Source organism: Ahaetulla prasina, chromosome 4, assembly GCF_028640845.1.
Source record: "Ahaetulla prasina isolate Xishuangbanna chromosome 4, ASM2864084v1, whole genome shotgun sequence".
NCBI lineage: Eukaryota > Metazoa > Chordata > Lepidosauria > Squamata > Colubridae > Ahaetulla > Ahaetulla prasina.
This window is the reverse complement of record NC_080542.1, coordinates 117,737,026-117,762,384: the sequence shown is the minus strand read 5'-3', so window position 1 is coordinate 117,762,384 and position 25,359 is coordinate 117,737,026. Positions and strand designations below refer to the sequence as shown.

Below are 25,359 nucleotides of genomic sequence, written 5' to 3'. Positions count from 1 at the left end.
GCTGAAACACTTTGTATCCATAATGTGAGGGATCTGTAGATATCTTGTCAGCCCACTTCTGGCCCTCACAATAAATAGTTCTCCTACTGAAGGAAGGCTAGTTGCAGTGATTCTTTCAGCAATCTTGACTATCTGTACCTGTCTTGTTTGATTTCTGTACCTGTCCTGTTTGATTGCTGTACCAAACCAGACATTTATAGAAGTACAAATGATAAATTCAGTAATTCCTCTATAAAACTATCAACAGCTCCTAGGGCAGATTGAACTTCCTAAGTTGATGCAGAAAGAATATTCTTTGCTGTGCTGTTTTAATGACGGTTCTGATATTAACAGTCCATTTCAGTTCTTAGAAGATTATAAAACCCCAGGGGGGTAACATAGAAAGTCTCCCCAAAAACCCACTATTACTACACTGTAATATCTACTGAGGCATAGGTATCAACTCAGTTTCATTGAGGGCCACATCAGGGTTGACCTTGGGGGGCCATATGCATGTGGCCAAGGTGGGTGTGGCCAGCTCGATGTCACTTGTGTTGGGGAAAACTGTGGTGGCGCAGGCGGGGCTAGAGAATCCATTGTGTCTAGCCTTCCTTCCTTCCTTCCTTCCTTCCTTCCTTCCTTCCTTCCTTCCTTCCTTCCTTCCTTCCTTCCTTCTTTTTCCTTCCCTCTTCATTCTCCTTTCTTCTTCATTCTCCTCTTTCCTTCTTTTTCCTTCCTTGCCCTCTTCCTATCTTTCCTTTCCCCCCCACTTTCCCTTTCTCCTTTCCTGACCCTTCTTGAATGCTCAAATGCAAAAGGGAAAACATTTCTCCTTTTGTTTTGTTTTGCTTTTAGTTTGTTTTGCTAGTCCTCTCCCCATAAAAATGGAAGCTGGGGGGGGGAAACGTTGGAAGAGGCACCTTTCCAGGGCAGCCGTGTGAGCCAGGTCTAAGTACCTCACGGACCTCATCCAGCATGCGGGCCTTGAGTTTAATACCCCTGTACTATGGCATTTGCTAACAGACCTGCCTTCACTATTTGTATTAATATTATACTTTTCCTGCAATGAAATACATATCTCTTTCATCTTATATAATTTTACATTTAAAACAACAAATAATAAAGAACACATTTTCAATTATATTGAGAAATTACTGTAAATAATATGTAGACTTTATGTCAGGTCAAAATATGAACTCAGATTTGGGATGTGGCAAAATTTCATGTATAAAATTATAATTCACAAATTTTCTTTTACATAATTATTCTAGGCTTTGAAGCATGCTCGTCTATTCTTCCAGAGGGGACTACAGATATGCTCAAATAAAGAGTTTAAGAAAACCTTGCAGCATTCAATATAAATTTGACAAATTAAATAAATGGCAAATAAATAAGTAATGTCAGTTTAATGTATTTTGAAGAGCTGTATGGTTAGTAAAATTTAATAAAAATATCTCAGGCTAAATTTGGATTAAAAATTTTAAAATACATTCTATTCTACAATGAATTAATATACAATGCTAATGAGCTTTGTAACGCTGCCACCACTTATGGGAAAAAGATTTAAAAAGTTTATTGTATTTTCAGAATTTCAAGTGGCAGGAATTGTTATGTTCGGGAAGTAACGAGGCTGGAGACCAGGGTAGTGACAACAGCTCTTTAATATATGGTGAACCCAGCAACCAGGCTGGGGAAAAACCTCTCCTTATATACAGTTCAACCGGCGGCTTTAACCAATCAGCAACGTGCTTGTTTCCCGCCAAAACCATTTAAAGATACATTACACTCCTTCCCCCCAGAAAACACTTTACCCATATTTACATATTATTTTTCAACGTAATCACGCAAATAGACTGGGCGTCTCCTGACTCTTTCGGACCTGCGCAGTACATTCCCTGGGAGTGGGTCGAGCTGACCGGAGGGGCTGTTTGCTCCTCTCAGCTCCTTCTCTAGGCCATCTGGCCCTGGATTATTAGCAGAGTCGTCCCTGCTGTTTTCTACTGGAACCTGTGGGCGTCGCTGGACCTCCGGAATTTCAGATAAGTCCTGCGATTTTTCCGGGTTTGAGTCAGCTGTGGAATCAAACATTGTATAGTCAGGGCCCGTTTCGATTAATTCAGATTGTTCGGCTATGCGTTTTCGTATTTGGTCTATGTGGCGCCTCCATACTCGGCCGTCCTTTAACTCCACCAAGTATGATTTTGGACCTGTTCTGTTTAGGATTTGTCCTGCTATCCAGGTTGGGCCTTCACCATAGTTGTGTGCCCACACTCGGTCGCCTATGTCCATTTCTCTTGTTTTTCCTATTTCCCCCTTGTAACCCTCTGGCGTATAATTTGGATTTAGACGGTCTAGGGGGCACCTGAGCTTTCGGCCCATTAATAATTCGGCTGGGCTTCTGCCGGTTGTGAGGGCTTCTGCCGGTTGTGACGGCCAGGAAAACATCGATTTTTGTTTGCCAGTCGCCTGGCTTAAGTCTGACAATGCGTCTTTTGCGCTCCGGACGGAACGTTCTGCAAGGCCATTCATCGCAGGGTGGAAAGGCGCCGAGAGGGCATGTCGGATGCCCTCTTCTGCCAAGTACTCCTCAAATTGGGTTGCCGTGAATTGCGGGCCGTTATCAGAAACTAGCGTGTCGGGCAACCCATGGGTTACAAATAGGTGCCGTAGGACTGAGATCACGGCCTCGGCTGTCATGGATCTCATGAGAATGATTTCCAGCCATTTGGAGTAGGCATCTACTACTACCAGGAAGGTTTGGCCGTGGAAGGGGCCGGCAAAATCAATGTGTATTCTAGACCAGGGCCCCTGGGGTTTCTCCCATTCGAACTGGGGCCGTTGGGGTAGCGGTCTGACTCCTGGCAGGCCTGGCATTTCCTACCCTTTCAGCAATTTCTGAGTCCATTAAGGGCCACCACACATAGCTTCTCGCTAGACCCTTCATCCTACGATCCCTGGGTGACCCTCGTGGAGGAGGTCCAACACCCTTTTCCTCAATTTCTCTGGGATCACCACTCGATCCCCCATAGCAGGCACCCCTTGAGCCGACAGTTCCCCGTTTCTTTACAAACTCTTTAAAACGCCGCCCGGCAGCGGCCACCCTCTTGTACCCAACCAAGTACAGTTCTCAAAATAATGTCTCGGTATGACGCCCGAGCCACCTCCTTAGATGTGACTGGGCCAGAGTCCAGAGAGTCAATTAACAGTATGGGCGTCCCGGAGTGGGGTCTCGATCGCCCTGGTAGTGGGCATCTGCTTAATGCGTCCGCATGCCCCAACTCTTTTCCGGTCGATGCCACAGTTTGTAGGGTAGGCGGCTAAAAGATAGTCCATCGGGTCAATCGGGCGAAAGTGCCACAGGCGTTGGGCGGTCGCCAGCCAGTAACCCTAACAGTGGTCTATGGTCTGTAACAATTTCAAAGTCTCTACCAAAACGTATTCGTGAAACTTTTTACCCCTGACACTATAGCTAGAGCTTCCTTATCCAACTGACTATAGTTCCTCTGTCGAGGACATCGCTCTGGAGTAGAAGGCTATTGGGGCTTCTGTGCCATTTGAAGCCTGTGGCTGAGCACAGCCCCACCCGTAAGGGGAAGCATCGCAAACTAATACCAATGGCATTGTGCTATGATATTGTATGAGTAAACTATCGCTGAGAGTAGGTTTTACTGCTTGAAAGCCCTAGCTTCCGTCTTTCCCCAAGACCAAGCAGTATTCTTTCCCAGTAACTTATGTAGCGGCTCGGCAACGGTTGCCTTATTTTTCAAAAGACCGCGTAAAGTTCACTAGACCCAGGAATGCCTGTAGCTCTGCTTTGTTTTAGGCGCTGGAGCCTTTCTTATTGCCTTGACCTTGCTTTCAGTGGGGTGGATTCCTTCCTTGTCTATTCTGTAACCCAAGAACTCTACAGATTCTACCCTATTTGGCATTTGTTCACTTGTCAAAATATTCTGTTTCTTAGGAAGAACTTTGATTTGATAGTTTTGTCTGAATATGTTCTTGTGAATTAGATACCATATATAAATATATGTGTGGTGAGAGTATCCATGAGCATATGTATGTCTATAAAATGTCATTAATGTTTTAGCATTGTATACAACAGATATATGTAATCTGAAGTCCCAAATCTGCTTACACTTGTCAGAAATTTTAGATGTAGTCCCCAGATGGCAACAAAAGAGAAAATTATTAAATATCCAGGGAGTGATCAAACACAAAAATAACCCAACACTAATTTTTTCTCAGACCAACCCTACTTTTGCAGTGCAACCCTTGACAAGCCAATAAAAAACTGAGCACAAGGTGGGGAGTGTATCCCTTTTAGGGATACACTCAATATCAAATGGTATTCCTTAATGTATTATTATTGAAGTTAGATTATGGGGAGAAAATAAAGAAGAGAAGGAAGGATAGCTGGAATAACTAATTGAATTTTTTTGTAATAATTCTCATTAATTCACTGCCAATGCCTAATCAGTTGGTGTTGCCAACTCATCTCCATATCAAAACCCCAAAAGTATTCTCTTCAGTATGTTTCACTGTTTCTCATACTCTCTGGTAATTAATATAGGCTAGTGAATGAAGAATTGGTTGGTCTATTCTTTGTTGGTTAGCAGGTACCTTCATAGACCTAAAAGTATGATCCTTTCACAAAATGAGGGTTTTTGTCACTGAAGATACATGTGATCATACAGCATTTTATTTATTGGAAGGTGAAAAAGAACTCTTGCTGAAATCTTGGGCCGCCCAAAATTTTTTCACCATTTATTCTTCAGTAACACTCTTGGATTTATGGTCCAAAGGCCTTTTTTGAAATGCAGATTATGATTGTGGCCGGGCTTTTGGTTTGTGGTATGCTAGTTTCCAATTTCTTTTTTGTTTTATTTTATTTAATTAATTAGTTAAAGAATCTTTTAAAAGTTGGGGATGCTTGGCAGAAACTGAAGAATATATGTGACTATCCTATATTTTGATCCCAGTCCATTTTCATGTTTTTGATAGAAATTTGATAGGCTTGGGCCAAATCTAATTTGGCAAAACGTGCCCTTGCCCCAGCGAGTGCAGCAAGTGTTGCACCACGGGACCGGTAGCGCTTTTGCAAGGCTTTGTTTAACGTCGCCTTGTAGTCAGCGCAGATTCTAACTGACCCATCTGGTTTCACTGGGGTGACGATTGGCGTCTCCCACTTTGCGTGATCGACTGGCACCAGAATCCCCTGACTGATGAGCTTGTCTATCTCCTTGTCAATCTTGGGTTTAAGGGCAAAAGGGACTCTCCTTGCCTTTAACCGAATGGGGGCTACCTGGGGGTCTAAATTGAAGGAAATAGGGGTCCCCTTGTACTTGCCCAGGCAGTCCTTGAAGACATCTTCGAACTCGTTCATGAGTGTGTCTTTTAGGTTAAAGTCACTTCTGTAGATGCCAGTCACTCCCATGCCCAATGCACGGAACCAGTCTAGTCCCAACAGACTTGGCAGGGTCCCTTCGACTATCGTGATTGGCAGGGTCTTCTTGTGTGGTCCGTACTCGACGCGGACGGAGGTGGTCCCTCGAACAGGGATGCGATTCCCTTGGTAGTCGTGAACTCGTAGCCGCTGTGTTTGCAGTTTGCGTTTGGCGATTCTCGGCAAAGCTTTCGCAAAAGTGTCCCAGGACATGATTGTGATCGCTGACCCGGTGTCCACTTCTAGTCGGCACGGCACTCCTTGATTTTCGGTTTAGTGAAGATTTTCTTCTCGGCGGGTTGCTGCGGCCTATGATCACAGTCGTTCGATTTGAGTTCGCGCCCTTTTGTTTTGACCAATCGCGGGTCGCCTTGCGATCCTGCGCTCTGATTCGTTGGTTTGAATTTTCGGCGGGAAGGTTGGGGTGCTCGACAGACTTGAGCCAGGTGCCCTTCTTCTCGCACCGCCGACATGTAGCGTCCTTGAACTTGCATCGTTGGCTGTGTTGGCGTCTACGGGCAGTTGTTGATAGGCTTCTATTTTTTTCTGTGACTGATTGCTTTGTATTTATTTTCTTTATTTCTTCTTGTTTACTTCTCTGTCTTTTATAAACCCTTTATATCTCCTAACTCTTTAGGAGATATACTTTTAATGTTTTAAGAATTGGGTCCACTAAACTTCTCTTGTAATAATTAGGACAAAACAGGAAAGCTTCCCAGATTCACTTTGGATAGTGAGATGGGCAGCATATAAATGTACTAAATGAATGAAAGCTTACAAGAGAGATCTAAAACAAAATATTTGCAGGTCTTAAATGATTGATTGGTATTAAAGTTATAATAGCAGGTTGTCTGACATCGTATTTATGTAAAAGAAAAATCCTTAGCATTATAGTCTTTTTAATTTTTGAAACAGATAAGCTGACAGATCAATTGTCTACTAGATACAAGTAACCTCTTAGTCCCCTTTTGCCCCACTAGAAGTTTTATTCCATCAGAATTCCACCTTAAAGGTTGAACAAGAAAATTTTGATTTTCTTTAATTTTTGATGGAAATAAATCAAGAATACCATCTTTTAAATCATGGGTGTCAAACTGGTCATGTCATGTTGCTGTCACGTGACCTATCGTGATGTTTTTTCCTTTCACGGAGCTGGGGTGGGCATGGTCTATGCGTGACGCATCCAGCCCATGGGCCGCCAGTTTGATACACCTGTTTTAACTTATCAGATAGATTTAACGTACATAAAATCTACCAAAACAAATTATTTTAATCTTTTTATGACAGGATCATATCAACCTTTACCGTATTATATTGACATCTCTTTAACTGACTGAATAGCTGGTATGTTGTGTTTCTTTTAAATTCATGTTAGAACAATTTGTTTCTTAAAATCTCTGTCTTCTGAAAGGAGAATTTTATTGTTCTTTGCAGGAAGATGTGTGAAACTACATTTCGTTTAGATTGTTTGATACAGTTTGCATTGTCCTCCTATGGTACTAGCATACTTTTCACTAGAATCAATATTTTTTATTAGGATGTCTGTGACTGCAGAACTTAAAAGTGTAGTTTATTCGCCTTTTGTTTTCATTAATTTTTATATAATAAATGTGTAGTTACAGCATCTAACTTATATGAAATGTAGTGAAAAAATAATTTACTCAGAATTGGGTTCCTAGATTTCATTTTAGGAACAGACTTGAGATTTTTAGGCTATTCATAATATAAAGCCAATATTTTTATATTATATTTTATATAATTTATATCCTAGTTTTTTAAAAAAAGAAAAGTGGCATTAAGACTGCTTTTTCCCTTTCCCCCCACCAAGGGCATTTGTCAGTGGAAAATCAAATATTTAATTAAAAAATTTTTTAACCATATATATATATATAAATTAAAATTTTAAAAAGGAAAATAAATAATACTGATCAAATACAAATTTTAAAGTGTATAGAAAAAGGAGGGAAAACTAATGTAATGTAATAAATTACATGTGGATAGGTATATGATCTTGAATAACCAGCAAATATATAATATCATATGGCTAATGTATTCTAATACATCATTAACAAACTAGATTGCTACAGATATTTCATGCCTGATTTCTTGGGACCTATAAAAATATTTGATTAGCACAATTAAAATCATTAAGTGGAAAAAGAAAACTACAAATAATAAAGAACACATTTTCAATTATATTGAGAAATTACTGTAAATAATATGTAGACTTTATGTCAGGTCAAAATATGAACTCAGATTTGGGATGTGGCAAAATTTCATGTATAAAATTATAATTCACAAATTTTCTTTTACATAATTATTCTAGGCTTTGAAGCATGCTCGTCTATTCTTCCAGAGGGGACTACAGATATGCTCAAATAAAGAGTTTAAGAAAACCTTGCAGCATTCAATATAAATTTGACAAATTAAATAAATGGCAAATAAATAAGTAATGTCAGTTTAATGTATTTTGAAGAGCTGTATGGTTAGTAAAATTTAATAAAAATATCTCAGGCTAAATTTGGATTAAAAATTTTAAAATACATTCTATTCTACAATGAATTAATATACAATGCTAATGAGTTTTGTAACGCTGCCACCACTTATGGGAAAAAGATTTAAAGAGTTTATTGTATTTTCAGAATTTCAAGTGGCAGGAATTATTTGTTTTTGCAATCATGACTAGAATAGTATACCACCAGCAAAATATCACATGCCAGTTCCCTCTATGTGTAATACTTACATCAGATTCATTTTCTATTGAAAAACCTACTGTTCCATCTCTATAACTGTATTCAAATTTTGCATCTATTTATTTATACAATCTTTGGCTTGTTGAAGTTCATTAATACACTACAAATTGTATCCAGGAAATGTTGAATGTTATAATTTAAAAGATGTTCCAATTCAGTCAATTTTTTTCCAAATTTCTCCATTTCCTTAATTTTCTTAATTTGCATGTTATTTATTGGTCAATATTGGAATCAACTGAGTACGAAGAAGTATGTAGCAAAAGGCAGTTTTGTTCTATTAATTAATAATTAATTATCTATTTAAGAAATTGTGCAGTCTAAATAGATTATTTCTCCATTGAGCAAATTTCTTAGTTTTCTCTTGAGCATTAAAATAGATACTGTATTCACTAAGCAAACAAAAGAGAAGTCTAAACTTATTGATTATTCCAAATATTCAATAAATTGCTTAATGTTAAAAACTGTAGTTTTGTGAAGAAATTGTCTTTTTGTGTGTATCAATTGAAATCTATCTATGTAACTCCTATAGAAGGTCTTCCCTACCTCTTAAAATAACGGAACCATAAGGAAACATAATCTACTCTGAAATCCATGTTAGTCAACTGATAAAATAGTACAATCCAAAATTTTGGTGTTGCTAGGCCAATTTGTTCTTTGAATCAAGTTCCTGGAATTTAATCCTTGGCCTTTCGTTAGACCATTTATAATTCATCACTTCTCTGTGCTAAAACCCGGTCTCTTTTATATTGTATTAATGTTGTGCAAAGGGTTGTGCAGTTGTCAACACCGATTCGTCTTTTTTAAACTGTTTTTTAGATGCTGCCAAACAGAGTATTTAATAATGAATTGAAACTTTTTAATGTGACTTTCCAAAGCTAGCCTTAATATATTGGTAGAAAATGCATTTGCTAAGGTATATGTTGACAGCAAACCTAGCTATGTTTAGGGCAATCCTGGACTTGAAAGTACTGAAGGAATGTTGTAATGGATATTGAGGATTAGTATTAATTACTTCTAAAGATTTTTTCCTATTCTGTAATTTTTGAGATCTAATGAGAACACTTAATAGCTGTGATTATGTTTCAGTGATTCAAGTATAAAGCGTATGGCTAGCAACATTCTGGTTGTGTTTTTGCAATAGGAGCTGGGATGATTTATTTTCCTTCCTGAGATAAATTAACAGGAAGGGACAAGTAAGATACTTAAGAGTAAGTTTTCTCTGGGATGAGAAAGAAGCAGATTTATTTTGGTCTTTGAAAGAAACTTCTTTCTTGGTTGTGGTATATCTGATAGAAAAGGATTTTTCGATTAATTCTTAATTCTATATAATTTAAAAGATTATATATTAATGTATACAAACATACAAACATTAAACCAAGATATAAATTCTTCAGTGACTTCTTTGTAAGGAAACTGAACTGTTCTCATTCTTAATAATAGATTAAAATATAGTGAATAAGAATAAGTTTAGTAATATTATAGATCTGAGCAGCTCCTACAATTCAAATTTAACTGAATAATAAGATAAAACCAGCTAGCTAGTCAATGATACTTGTTATTATTTAGCCAAATGATTTTTCATATTCCTGAAAAGGATTGAAAGCAATCAAAGATCCTAAAGGCAGAATTATAATCAATCCTGGGGAAAGGAGATATTGGCTTCCTAAGTGATCAGAGCAATATATAACAGCTCAGTAGCTCATGTTACATCCTTATTTTACTGTCTGTTCTCCAGAGGAGGTAACTGCCCTCAGAATTGACCTCTGATTCCTTGAGTAAGTTAAGTTGCACATGTGGTATTGCTTTCACTTTTAAGTTTGCTAACTGTAGTTCCTAGAGCTTTAGAATTTTTTTCCGTCTATGATATGTGTTTTCAGGAATTGATGAAAGATAAGGAAAGTAGTACTTCTGTATTTCAGTTGGTCATCCACCTAACGTTAATAGCTAGGGGTTTTTTTGCTTTTTACTTTAGACACTTCCCTCTTAAGTTGCCTCTGATTAAACAAATTATTCACTAGTTCTTTTGGATTCTCTGATTTAAGTAAAGAGTTAGCAGATGAATAGTATATCATATTTTAGTTTAGGGTTACCCTATCTGGATTGCAAGACAAAAACAAAAAATATAGGTGTCTGCTAGTTGTTAGTAAGGAGTTAAGAATTTTCTGTATTGTTTTGCTGCCAACTTGTGGTCAAAAAGGCTGGGAAATGCTGGGCTACATTGAGGGATCACCCTAATGAATGGCCGTGGCACTTTTTTCTTAGTAGTTGCTATTTGGTGTTGAGAATTAACATATACACCAATACATTAAATGGCAATAAAAAGTTACAATTTTCTGAATTTCTTTATTTCCATGTAGTGGTCACATGAATTTCTGCAGCTGCTGACAGTGCTGAGGGTTTTCTGATATTGTTAGATTTGCTGGCAGTTTTTGAGAACCTTGGTAGCCAAGCCCTTAGAGGCAAGCAAATTCAGGGAACAAGAACTAATTTCCTTTCTGTAAAAATCTTTATGGCTAGTAGGGTAAAGTATGGAATATTGAAAATTTGCTAAAGCTATTTTCCAGATCTATTTATAGCAATAGCACTTAGACTTTTATACCACTTCACGATGCTTTACAGTCCTCTCTAAGTGGTTTACAGAGTCAGCATATTGCCCCCTATAATTATATGAGAGTCACTTTCTCATGTTTCCCCCATCTAGGGTGAGGCATCTCTTTTGTAAAACTTCTGTTTCCTCACTGTGTTCCCAGGACCTTTTAGACATTCCTTTCAGCAGCAGCAGTGGATGCCATAAGGATTGGTGCTTTTGGAGTGATTGGTTTAGAATTCTCCTATAGAAAACTCATAGATTTATATCAGACTTGAAGAAGATGACAAAGCTCAATTCAGAATGGTAGTTGAAATTAAGTTTTGAAGTTCAGTGGCAGGAAAAACAACACTGATCAACTTTTTAAGAGTTAGCATGTGCTTGCCTGGCATCACCAATCAGCTGCTTGGTACTGAGAATAGAATAGAATAGAATTTTTATTGGCCAAGTGTGATTGGACACACAAGGAATTTGTCTTGGTGCATATGCTCTCAGTGAACAATGTGGTGTCCTTGATGGCTGACAACAATTGCTTGAAGAATAAGTGAAAACCATAGTCTCAACAGTTTTCACACAAATCTTATGCACCAGTTTCACCCATTGCTGGATTGGAAGGTTATATTTATACCCACATATACCTCTGGACTGTAACAATATATTCTACAAGAGCCATGGTGGTGCAGTGGCTAGCGTACAGTACCTCCAGGCTACTTCTGCTGACTGCCGCCTACCTGCAATTTGGCAGTTCAGATCTCATCAGGCTCAGGTTGATTCAGCCTTCCCTCCTTCTGAGGTGGGTAAAATGAGGACCCAAATTGTTGGAGGCAATATGCTGACTCTGTAAAATCACTTAGAGAGGGCTGTAAAGCGGTATATAAGTCTAAGTGCTATTGCTATTGCTATATGGAATTATCTCTGAAGACTTCAGAAAGCAGCAGCATAAGTAATTATGTTTATATTTGGTATGCACATGTAACATGCTACTTCATGGGTTACAGTTGCCTTTAGGCTTCCGGATGCAATTCAACATTATGGTTATTATCTTCAAAGCACTTCTTGATAAAGATCTTTTTTTAAAATATTTGCAGGGCCATTTATTTCCTGCCTACCTGATAAAAACTAATAGGACTGGCATCCTCTAGGCCTTATCTTTCAAACAATCTTGTCTTATGGGACTCAGGCGATGTGTATTCTGTATTTATTTATTACATTTATATGCTGCCCATCTCAATCGTTGCAGTTACTCTGGACAGTTTACAAAATGATAAAAAAGAAGAAAAAAACCAATTAAAATTAACATTAAAGAGAGAACAGATGATGTGACATGAAAATCTTTTCTTGAGCCTATCGGCCAGCCCCAGCATAGAGTACACCTATTTTTTTCAATTTGTGTATAAATTTTTTGCCTCCCACCGACCCGTGCACTCTCACAGAGAGGGACTCCTTAGGGTGCCATCAGCCAAGCAATGTCGGCTGGCGGCCTCCAGAGGAAGGGCCTTCCCTGTGGGGGCTCCTACCCTATGGAACGAACTTCCCCCTGGACTCCGACAACTCCCTGATCTTCAGACCTTTCGCCGCAAGCTGAAGACCTATCAATTTTTCCGCGTAGGACTGGCATAGAATTTTTAAATTTTATTATTGGGTTTTTAATATTTAATTTGGTTTTATGGTTTTTAAATGTATTTTAAATTGGGCCAAATTTGAATAAGTTTTTTAATTATTGTTTTATTTGTATTATGTCATTTATTGTTGTTTTTACTTGGCTGTAAACCGCCCTAAGTCCTTCGGGAGAAGGGCGGTATACAAATTAAATTTTTATTATTATTATTATTATTATTATTATTATTATTATTATTATTATTATTATTATTATTAAATTTGCATGATTAGGAGAGAAGGTTTTACTCTAGTATAAAATGTCCATGTTTAACTTACCAGTAAGTGAAACATTTCCATGTTATGCCAGAATTTGGAAAAGAAAGTAAATATTATAAAGTAGGAAAATAGGGTGAATTGGGGTGGGGGCAAGGGAATTTATTTGGATCATCAGTTAAAGGCGCTGCAGTTATAAGTAAAATCAAAAGTGTATTCGTCTCATTGCTTTTGCAATGATTTAATATATTAATGCTTGCTCTACAGATATAAATGTATCTAATATTTATTAAATTTGAAAGTTTTGAGGAAATCCTTTGTATGATTTATCTGTGGAGCATATTTAGAAAGAATATGAATCTTCTAAACAAAATTATGAGGTAAAAATTGATTTTCTAGCACTACCAATTTACATCAGTTCATGTTGATTTGTTAGATGCTTATTAAATGCATACATAAATGGGAGCAAAAGATTGGCAGCTTGGAGAATCAGTTGGACAATTTTAGATTAAGTATCTTTATATAATTGTTATTTTAATTTCCCACTCTTAGAGTTATATAAATCCATATTTTTCAGAAGTAGAATGTTTATTTTTTCACATCTAGTTGATAATTTATGAGTGAGCAAACTTAGGAAATTATAGTTACCTACCTATGGGCAAATACAAAGTGAAAATTGTTTTTATTTTAATCAATGCTATGTCAAAACACACCATGAAAAGTCAATCAATCTATCTTTATTTTGGTTAATGACCAGCATAGATACCCTGAAGTAGCACACCAAACTTCTAAGTAATAGCTTTGTAGTTGTAAGAAACAGACTCTGAGAGGGCCACATTAAATGATTTGCAGAGGTTTGTTTATCATAATTATCAGGATGTTTGCCTTTTCAGCTTTGCCTGGGGCTGTGATTTCCAAATATTAATATTCATGTGCTACATTGATGCTAAAAGTGCAGGTAGATTTCTGTGAATTCACAAAGGCCTGTAATTAAACATGAATATTTACTGAAATAAATCTAATAATGAAAGCAACTTTAGAAAAATATAATAAGCAAACACACACACAAACCCGTTTAGTCATGGTCAGAGGAAGTAGTAGCTCTGGCTTCTCTTGAAAGCTAAATAGGATCAGACTGATTATTATTTGAAATTGAGATCCCTAGAAAGTTGCTGGACTGTAGATTAGATTGGAAAGTTTATTTTTTTAAAAAATATCCTAGACAAGAGCAATTGCAAACATTTCCATAATATTATTCACCAGGAACAACTCAAGATACATGGGTACTCTAGTGTTTAGTGAGTACAGTTTGAAATGGTACACTCTGGATTTTTAAAAATGTGTATAAAATACCCAATGCTATTTTTTAACTTGAATGAACAGATCTTGTTAATCTAGGAATTTTTCACTTCTTTATAGCAACATTTTTATATAGGATATGAATTCGATTAAAAATATAAAATGTACTCACTGACTATTCACTGACTATCCCTGCTATGCTGTTTGTTTTTAGAATGGGTAAAAAGATAAAAAAGGAAGTTGAGCCTCCTCCAAAGGATGTGGTAAGTTTATAAAGCAGTACTCATAAAAAATGTTTCGCAATTACAATCTCCAGTTTTGCTCTTCTTTAGTCTTTTACTCCTACTTACTTCCCTTTGGTTTCTAAAAATATCATATAAACATAATCATATTCCTTCTACATGGTCTTTATGTTTAAAGAGCAGGGAGAAAATCACATTGATTTCATGAAGAATATTGTATTCTGTTTGTAAGGCAGGATATCAATTTATGGAAGGCCACTCTTCCATATTATTCTGTTATTTAAAAGAAATAACTGTCCACAAAATACTTATTTTTCTGTTATCATAATCTATATTTTACCATCCATTGCCCAGCTGCTGATTTATGGGAGATGTGTTTTTTTATCTGTATTTTTTTCATTATAAATTCAATATGTTCTAGAAGAAGATCTCAACAGATTTGATACCTGTGTAGGTTTTGTAAGGATGTTGTGTTGATAGTTTTTCTAAATTGCTAGGATTAACAGTAGAAGATATTGTTTCTTTGATGGGTCATTGGTGTTCTCTGAACCTGTTCATTTTCTTGCAAATGTTCATTATGTCTGCAAGTAATTACCTCACAGATGACCCCCACCCTGTCAAAGACCTAAGAGTTTTTATATCTAACGATCTAAGTGCCAAAGCCCACTGCAACTATATAGCAAAAAAGGCTCTAAGAGTTGTTAACTTAATTCTATGTAGCTTCTTTTCAAAAAACACCACGCTACTGACCAGAGTATATAAAACATTCGCTAGACCAATTCTTGATTACTGCTCACCTGTTTGGAACCCATACCATATATCTGATATCAACACAGTTGAGCGTGTCCAAAGGTATTTTACAAGAAGAATTCTCCACTCCTCCGAAACCAATAAAATACCTTATTCCACCAGACTTGATATCCTGGGTCTAGAAAACTTGGAACTTCGTCACCTTCGACAGGACCTGGGTTTAGCTCATAAAATCATCCATTGTAATGTCCTTCCTGTTAATGATTTTTTTAGTTTCAATAACAATATCACAAGAGCTACCAACAGATTTAAACTCAATGTCAACCGCTCCAGTTTAGATTGCAGAAAACACGATTTCTGTAACAGAATTATATATGCTTGGAATGCATTACCTGACTCTGTGGTTTCTTCTCATAACCCCAAAAGTTTTACTCTAAATCTATCCACGGTTGACCTCACCACTTTCCTAAAATGACTCTAAGGGGCGTGCATAAGAACACAAACGTGCCTACCGTTCCTGTCCTATTGTTTCTTCCCCTATATATATATGTGTGTTTATAGTACCTTGTTTCTCCTCATATATATGTTTATATATTATATAATCCTGTATGTTATACTTGTATATATTGTTACGACGAATAAATAAATAAATAAATAAAATGAAGTAAACAAGCAGGCCCACAGAGCAACCAAGGACCCCTCATTTCAACCCCAAGCTACAAATATTCTCCTTTATTGATACCGGCTCTTTATAGACCTCCCTTCTAGTATTCATTGAAAGAATGAGCAAGATTTAAATATTCTCACTTCATCTGTAGAGATTTATTAGGGATTTCCTCACTTAGCTAATGCTTTGTCTGCAAATTTATCTTGTATTGCATCTTGCAATAAAAGGACTTTCCTAGTTTTTCTCCTTGAAAAATAGTAACTGGTAGTTCATCACTTTTGTCTGAACTGTAGGCTAGCTGTTCAGTTCCACTCAGCTCTGTGTTTCATGGCCATGTTTCAAACCCCAGCATGGCCACATTGAACTATTAGTTGGCATCCAAGAAGAAAAAAAGAGTGAGAAATGTGGATACAAAAGAAAAACAAAATTTTAAATAGAGTTCTACTCCAAATATGCCAGGCTTTTAATATTTCCCTACTCAAGAATTTCTGATGTTGTTTTCTAATTTTAGATTTCCTTTGTTTTCTCATTGCTGTTGTGGCATTTCACAGAGGAGCATCACTGGGTCAATTCCTCCTTCCCAGTTACTTTAGAGTGGAACCAGCTGTTGAGGAAGGAATCAAACCAATGTAAAACAGCATGACTGATCCCTAGATTCAGAAAATACTTCCATTTAGGTTCTGACAAAGGTCATTCACGAGATTTTTTTTCTTTTTACAATCCTATAGTCCCTTAATTTGGGGTGTAGTCAGGTTGACTTGGGGGTTGAACATTTACAGGCCAAATAACCTCCCTGATGGCCATGTGGAGTTAGCAGCAGATATTTTTTCTCTGGATCATAGAAGACGATCCAAACATCTGCCACTATTTAGGATTGAACTCTCAACCTTCCAAATCAGAGGCGAGAATCTTCATCACTAGGCCACCATACTGCTCATGGTTGGCAAAAATGAGTCATGCTATTATGAACCATAATTTACCATTCTGTTTCATTGTCATTTGGCTGATGTTTGACAGCTTCATAGAGTGAGAATAGAATAGAATAGAATTCTTTATTGGCCAAGTGTGATTGGACACACAAGGAATCTGTTTTGGTGCATATGCTCTTGGTGTACAAAAGAAAAACAAAATTTTAAGTAGAGTTCTACTCCAAATATGCCAGGCTTTTAATATTTCCCTACTCAAGAATTTCTGATGTTGTTTTCTAATTTTAGATTTCCTTTGTTTTCTCATTGCTGTTGTGGCATTTCACAGAGGAGCATCACTGGGTCAATTCCTCCTCCCCAGTTACTTTAGAGTGGAACCAGCTGTTGGGGAAGGAATCAAACCAATGTAAAACAGCATGACTGATCCCTAGATTCAGAAAATACTTCCATTTAGGTTCTGACAAAGGTCATTCACGAGATTTTTTTTCTTTTTACAATCCTATAGTCCCTTAATTTGGGGTGTAGTCAGGTTGACTTGGGGGTTGAGCATTTACAGGCCAAATAACCTCCCTGATGGCCATGTGGAGTTAGCAGCAGATATTTTTTCTCTGGATCATAGAAGACGATCCAAACATCTGCCACTATTTAGGATTGAACTCTCAACCTTCCAAATCAGAGGCGAGAATCTTCATCACTAGGCCACCATACTGCTCATGGTTGGCAAAAATGAGTCATGCTATTATGAACCATAATTTACCATTCTGTTTCATTGTCATTTGGCTGATGTTTGACAGCTTCATAGAGTGAGAATAGAATAGAATAGAATTCTTTATTGGCCAAGTGTGATTGGACACACAAGGAATCTGTTTTGGTGCATATGCTCTTGGTGTACAAAAAGAAAAGATACATTCATTAAGAATCATAAGGTAGAACACTTAATGATAGTCATAGGGAAACAGTCAATATAAATCTTAAGGATACCAGCAACAAGGTTACAGAAGAGAATGATTGGCTGTTACAAATTCTTTTCAGTATACAAATAATCAGATTGACATAAAGCATTGGACAGTTGATTATTTTTATCTCCCTTCAATACCGGACAGAATTAAACATTACAAAGAAAGCTTACAAAGAAAAAGGAATTGCACAATTATAAATGCTTTCAACTAATTTAGAAATTAATATCTTATTACTAAATCTATGATATAATTTATTTATCTATTTTCTATAAGCTGTATTCTATATTCTCTAAAATCCGGTTTCACTATATTTTCATAATTACTATATCCCAAATACATTTATTTATAGTTGGCCTCTATATTTCTTTTGTTTTCAATCCTATACATACCTAGTGATTTGACGTGAATTGAAGTGATTTGACTATTGCAAAGTGCCTCAAGACCCAAATCAAAATCCATTGGCTGTGAGACAAACTCAAGGTGTACATTAGTTGGGATCAAGATAAATGCAATTACAGGCTAAATCACAATAAATATAGTCTCTGGATCATATAATAGGTCTACTATATTCTGTATCCGTCAGATCCAAACCTGAAGTTTTGTATCCAATTCTGGGCACATTGGATACAAATTGAAACAGGTCTAGAGAAAGGCACTGACGATAATTGAGGGACTGAAGCTAATTCTAGCAAGGACATAGCAAGAAAATTAGGGAGGTTTTGCCCTGAGATAAGACAACTGAAGATATGTAACACAGAATTAGGTCAAATCCTATTTTCTGTTGTCCCATTGTACAGCATAATGGTCATAAATGCACAAAGGCAGTACTTCCTATCAGTAAGAGCGATTCAACAAAGAAGTCAACTACCAAAGGAGAGTGTGAGCTTTCCTTTCCTAGATATATTTAAGCGATAGCTCCACAGCCATTTGTTGGGGTTGCTTAATTTGGATTTCTGCACTGAACAGGGGGTTGGACCTGGTGGCCTAAATAGCTCTTCAGCTCTATGACACTATGATTCACTTATGTAGCATATCTGAACTTTATATCATTAAAAAAAAGAAAAGAAAATTGTATAGCCTGTTCAGCCTATCCATCTGATTCCATTATTTCTTAAGTTGCCTTTGAGGCTATTATTACTGGTACAAATAGGAGTTTTCAAACGAAAACTTCTGAGAATTTCTGTCATCTCAGTTGTCATGCTTGATATCTTTTTTCCCACTTGATAGGAATGTTCTTTTTGAGTTGATCTGATCAGTGTGGTCCATGGATTCCACATGAAAGTGCACTGCAGGGTTTTGTAATACAATTGCATTTTTCCTGTACTATTTCTTTTCCTTTCTTCTTCAGACTTTTTGCATCCCTAGTAACCTGTTTTTAGTACACTGAGCAGGGCTCTTCACTGAATCATGTACAATGCTGTTATCTTTGGCTTTTCTGACCCTTTTATGTAGGATGCAGGGAATTACTTGAGTAAAATATATTACAATGTATTTCAGTAAAAATTGTCCATGTACATCGTATTTCATAATTGAATTTTTTATGTTTGATCAAAACTGTAAGTGCTTTCTTGCTAGGTTTGTTGCCTACAGCCAGATCAGCAAAAAATGTTGCTTCCTTTAAAAACTCATTGATCTCAAAATCTTAGAATTAATGTCACAGAGTCCATTTCATTGCCATCTCTTTTTCAAAATTACTGATTGATGTATATCATTACAATTTCCAAAATTCTATTATATGTGCTCAGTGGATTTCCTATGAGTATGAGAAAGAGGCTGTTTGCAGGAAATTTCTAAGCTAAATGCTGAATTAGTGGAATTTGAATTCCTTTTTTCAGTATAATCATTGTTCATCTCCTATTCACCCATATTTTAGAGGTAGGTATCTATGACCAATCACATTTCAATAGCCCACTGCAAGTATGCATTTCAGACTTCTATTTCCAAAATCACCTTGCATGGAGAATAATGGAAAGGAAAATGGAACCTTCTTATAAGCCATTCAATTGCTATTAAAGTTACAAACAATTGAATCCTTCCTGTTAGATATTTTTATAAGTATAATATATATGTAAATATATTATTATATACTGTAATTTCAAAAGATATATTCAATGATTGCCTTATATTTATCAGTAAATACCCATGGCACTGAACTTTATAACATTGACTTATATTAATATCCTTACTGTTCGATCTAGTTTGATCCTTTGTCAGTTGAAAGCAAAAAAGCTGCAACAGTGGTACTGATGCTCAGTTCCCCTGAAGAGGAAGTGCTATATAAAGGATGTGAAGCTCTGTATAAATTTGCATTAAAAGGTTTGTTCTTCTTTTATCATGTTCCACCTATTTATTAATGAGTAATAAATACTTATGTGAATCATTCCTATTTCTGTTTAATATTTGTGCCAGCACTATGCAAGACATTATATAGAGTTACATAATAATATAAAACTTTAAGTTATGGGAGCTTCTGACATATAAGCAACTTCTTCCAGATAAAGAACAGCAAGAAAAATCAAATCAGATTATTATGGTTGATCGTACATTCAGCCAGATGTTTAGACTGTATCTGGCATTTTTATCTACCTATTGAGTCCTTCTTAAGGATCTGGGAGAGGAAAATGTTTGTCTGTTAGCTTATGTCCAACATTATTCTTATAAATAAAACATTTCTAAATGTGAACATAATTAGAACATACCTAATACTCCTTCCTCATTTTCCTCATGAAAAGAACTCTGTGGGATGCATTGGTCTGAGAGAGAGTGACTGGCTTAAAGTCACCCAGCTGGCTTTCTTTCCTAAGGTGGGATTTATGATTTTCCTATTTCTATCCTAGTGGCTTAACCACTAAACCAAATTGTCCCTCTGTATTGTTATTTGATGGTCTTAAAACTATCATTGCAAGATATAAGCTATTGCCAAGTAAAACATATTACAGTTTGTCATGCAGTCATGTTTAGACATTTTTGTCCACATTGACTTAGAACAGGGAGATGCTATTGAATAATGGTTTTAAATATATCATTGCATGGCATAAGCTTTCCAAGTAAAAGTGCCTTTTGCAATTGGCTGATGATTTTTTGCACCCAAGTCACCTATTATTAGTAGTATTATCTTTCCTTTCTTTTGCTGTTTCTTTTTGCAAATCTTTGCATTTGGTATTTTGTGATTTTCTCCAGTTCTTTCTATACTTCTTTTTCTAGGTACTGAACATCTCCAGACTATTTTGCATTTTTTTATTGACAATTGTTAAATCTAGAGTGTTACATGGCAAATACTTGTCTGTTTGAATTTGAAAATCTCAGAGCACTTTAGTTTCTTCATTTTCTATTAGTCTATTTTGTGGTCCCAGTAGTTTTTGCTTGCAGGCAAATGATATTTCTTGCAGATATATCAGTGTACAATTGTTGCTACTTTGTCATGCTATTTGTTTGTAATTAGTTTATGTAATCTTCTTGCAGCAACTAACTAGGTGGTCCACTGTTTCTTCAGCTAATTATTAATTACGTGCCTTAGCTAGGTTACTGCTAAGTTACTATGTGCCTTAGCTAGGTTAGTGCTGGATCATTGCAGAGAAAAAAAATGTGACCTTGATAGACACATATAACAATTTTCTGTTTCAGACTAGTTCATCCTTTGATATTGTTATTTTTCTTCTTCTATAGTTAGTACTATTGTTACAGTAAATCTTCATTTTAAGGGGTTTACTGGACAAACTGAGTTGCAATGGACAAAATCTGTCTCTACCACCATTCTGTCCATATATAAAATCCCATATGCCTTTTACACTTACAGAAAATGCATAAAATATATAAAAGACTTGTGTAAAATGTATTCAGGTTTAATAAGATTTTTTTGTTTTGTTTTATGGATACTTTTCTCCATTGGTCTGTTAAATCAAAAGCTTATTGTGTTATTATAATAATTATTAGGGCAATTTGAAATTAAATGTTATTAACAATTGCTTTTTAGGTGAAGAAAACAAGCTGACACTTCTTGAACTTGGAGCATTAGAACCTTTATTTAAATTAGTTACACATGAAGATCCCACTGTTCGCAGAAATGCTACCATGGTAGTCGGAATCATGGCATCTCACAGTAAGAGTTCCATTTAGGAACATAGGCAATATTATGCATTGTGAAACTGTTAACACATATTAAACTGATGTAAACTATGAAATTGTTGTATGTCTAATGTTTCTGCTAAGCAACACTAAAAATGGTTAACTGAGTTTAACAAAGTTAACTTTGAACTGTTGAATAATGGAATAACCTTTGCTCTGAAAAGAGAAAAAAAAATGTAAAGAAGGTATATTGAGAGAACAAAACTGTACAAAACCTGAGGAATTTACTATCAAGTAAATTGAATATACAATTAAAAAATTTAAATTTAAAATTTAAATTTAAAATTTAAAAAGGGGCATGCATAAGAGTACAAGCGTGTCTACCATTCCTGTCCTATTGTTTCCTTTTGTTATATCCAATTAATATAGTTATTACATACTACTACTACTACTACTACTACTACTACTACTACTTCTTCTTCTTCTTCTTCTTATTATTATTATTATTATTATTATTATTATTATTATTATTATTATTATTATTATTATTATTCTTATTATTCTTATTCTTATTATTATTATTATTATTTAGATTTTTGTACCGCCCTTCTCCCGAAGGACTTAGGGCGGTGTACAGCCAGATTAAAACAGTACAATATACAAATTAAAACCACACTTAAAATAACCTATTCTATAAATGGCCAAAAATTAAAACCGTCAAATTTGACCCATAAATAAAATACCCCAATTAAAATTATTAAAATTCAAAAAATTTAAAAAATTTAAAAAATTAAGCCAGTCCCACTTGGATAAACAAGTACGTTTTCAATTCACGGCAAAAGGTCCAAAGGTCAGGTAATTGATGCAAACCAGGGGGAAGTTCGTTCCAGAGGGTAGGTGCTCCAACAGAGAAGGCCCTTCCCCTGGGGGCCGCCAGCCGACATTGCTTGGCGGACGGCACCCTAAGAAGACCCTCTCTGTGTGAGCGTACGGGTCGGTGGGAGGCATAAGGTAACAGTAGGTGGTCCCGTAAGTACCCGGGCCCTAAGCCATGGAGCGCTTTAAAGGTGGTAACCAACACCTTGAAGCGCACCCGAAAGACCACAGGTAGCCAGTGCAGACTGCGCAGGAGCGGTGTTACCCGGGAGCAACGTGTGGCTCCCTCAATCACCCGCGCAGCTGCATTCTGGACTAACTGAAGCCTCCGAGTGCACTTCAGGGGTAGCCCCATGTAGAGAGCATTGCAATAATCCAGACGAGAAGTGACAAGAGCATGAGTGACCCTGCATAAGGCATCCCGGTCAAGGAAGGGGCGCAACTGGTGAACCAGGCGAACCTGGTAAAAAGCTCTCCTGGAGACGGCCGCCAACTGGTCTTCAAACGACAGCCATCCATCCAGGAGAACGCCCAAGTTGCGCACCCTTTCTGTGGGGGCCAATGACTCGCCCCCAACAGTCAGCCGCGGTTGCAGCTGACTGTACCGGGGTGCCGGCATACACAGCCACTCCGTCTTGGATGGATTGAGCCTGAGTCTGTTTCTCCCCATCCAGACCCGTACGGCTTCCAGGCACCGGGACAGCACTTCAACGGCTTCATTGGGGTGGCCCGGGGTGGAAAAGTACAGCTGAGTATCATCAGCGTACAGCTGGTAACTCACCCCAAAGCCACTGATGACCTCACCCAACAGCTTCATATAGATGTTGAACAGGAGAGGCTAGAGAATCGATCCCTGAGGCACCCCACAAGTAAGGCACCTCGCGGTCGATCTCTGCCCTCCTGTCAACACTGTCTGCGACCGGTCAGAGAGATAGGAGGAGAACCACTGATAAACGGTGCCTCCTACTCCAAAACTCTCCAACCGGTGCAGCAGGATACCATGGTCGATGGTATCAAAAGCCGCTGAGAGATCTAACAGGACCAGGGCAGAGGAACAACCCCTATCCCTGGCCCTCCAGAGGTCATCCACCAATGGACCAAAGCTGTCTCCATGCTATATCCAGACCGGAAGCCGGACTGGAACAGGTCTAGATAGACAGCTTCATCCAGGTACCGGGGAAGCTGCCATGCGATCACACTCTCTACAACCTTCGCCACAAAGCGAAGGTTGGAGACTGGACGATAATTACCCAAAATAGCTGGGTCCAGGGAAGGCTTCTTGAGGAGGGGTCTCACCACCGCCTCTTTCAAGGCGGTGGGGAAAACCCCTTCCAACAATGAAGCATTTATAATTCCCCGGAGCCAGCCTCGTGTCACCTCCTGAGTGGCCAGCACCAGCCAGGAGGGACACGGGTCCAGTAAACATGTAGTGGCATGTAACCTCCCTAGTAACCTGTCCACGTCCTCGAGAGCCACAGAATCAAACTCATCCCAAACAACATCAACAAGACGCGTCTCCATCATCTCACCCGGATCATCGCAATTTTGGTCCAAACTATCCCGAAGCTAAGCGATTTTATTGTATAGATAACCACTAAACTCCTCGGCACGTCCCTGCAAGGGGTCATCCCGCTCCTCCTGATGTAGGAGAGAGCAGGTCACCTGAAACAGGCCGGCCGGGCAGTTATCTGCTGACGCAATGAGGGTGGAAACTTGGAACGTTTCGCCTCCCTCAGTGCCACTAGGTAGGTCTTCGAAAAAGACCTAACTAGTGTCCGATCCGCCTAGGAACGGCTGGACCTCCAGGTACTCTCTAGGCGTCTTCTCCGGCGTTTCATCTCTCTCAGCTCCTCAGAGAACCAAGGAGCAAATTGAGATCTGCGCCGGGTCAGAGGCCGCAAAGGCACGACACGGTCCAAAGCCCCAGCCACGGCCTGTTCCCAGGCTGCAACTAGTTCTTCAGTCGTGCCGTGGGCAAGATCCTCAGGGAACGGCCCAAGCTCCATCAGGAACCTCTCGGGGTCCATCAGGCGCCTGGGACGGAACCAACGCATTGGTTCCGTCTCCCTGCGGTGGTGAGCGGCGGTCTGAAAGTCTAGGCGGAGGAGAAAATGATCTGACCATGACACAGGTACCGTCACTAAATCTCCTATTTATATATATATGCTTATATATTGTATAATTATTTCATGCTTATGCTTATATATACTGTGTGACAAAATAAATAAATAAATAAATAAATTTCTTCAGCATAAGCAACCCTGGCCTTTAGGAGCCCTGTTACGAGCTTCATGCCAAGAAGTGGGCATGGCCAAGTTGAGAAAGTAGGCGAAAGCAGGGTGAAATCTAAACTTTATTTGATGTAAGCTTTAATTGAATTAAAATTGAAAGTAATATGTTGCTTATTTCCTTGTATTTATTAATGTTGTAAAAAGCTAGCAGCAACATTTGACAATCTATCAACATAATCAAGCTTTCTGGACTTGTGAGACTAAGCTGCAATCAGACAAAGATGTTTGCTAATCAGGAATAGATCTTCACCCCAAGTTGAGGGTTACCAGTACTGGATTTTACATGAGGGTATCACATTTATGTCCGTGTACAAATATGTAGCCAAGCCAGGAGAACAACAGGAAATATACACATAGTGAGGGCATACAAAAATGTTACGTTGGCTTTAAAATATGATTTGATGAAAAATATGGATTTTCAATACAATATATTGAATTTTTGATAAGTATTTCATAACTTATGAAATTGTTACTGAAACTAAAGCACTGTAAAATTAAGAGCGCTATTATATGCTGAACAAAAACTACATTGATTATTTTTAAATAAATGCGTATGCCATTCAAATTGCTGTTTAAAGGGGCATCAGTAAATTTTGCCAAAATTAGTCATTGTCCTTCATTCTTTGATGAAATATGTCTCATGCTTGGCA

At 37.5% G+C, this 25,359-nt stretch overlaps 1 protein-coding gene across 2 annotated transcripts in view; it reads left to right on the top strand.

Moving 5' to 3' along the window:
* Positions 1-25,359, top strand: part of ARMC3 (armadillo repeat containing 3) — a 109,533-nt gene that overhangs the window by 16,464 nt on the left and 67,710 nt on the right. For both annotated transcript variants that reach the window (XM_058183012.1, XM_058183013.1), the window contains exons 2-4: positions 14,148-14,196; positions 19,676-19,793; positions 21,451-21,576. In XM_058183012.1, the coding sequence (XP_058038995.1) occupies positions 14,149-14,196; positions 19,676-19,793; positions 21,451-21,576 (292 nt within the window). In that variant the 5' untranslated portion in view covers position 14,148. The remainder of the gene's footprint in view (positions 1-14,147; positions 14,197-19,675; positions 19,794-21,450; positions 21,577-25,359) is intronic.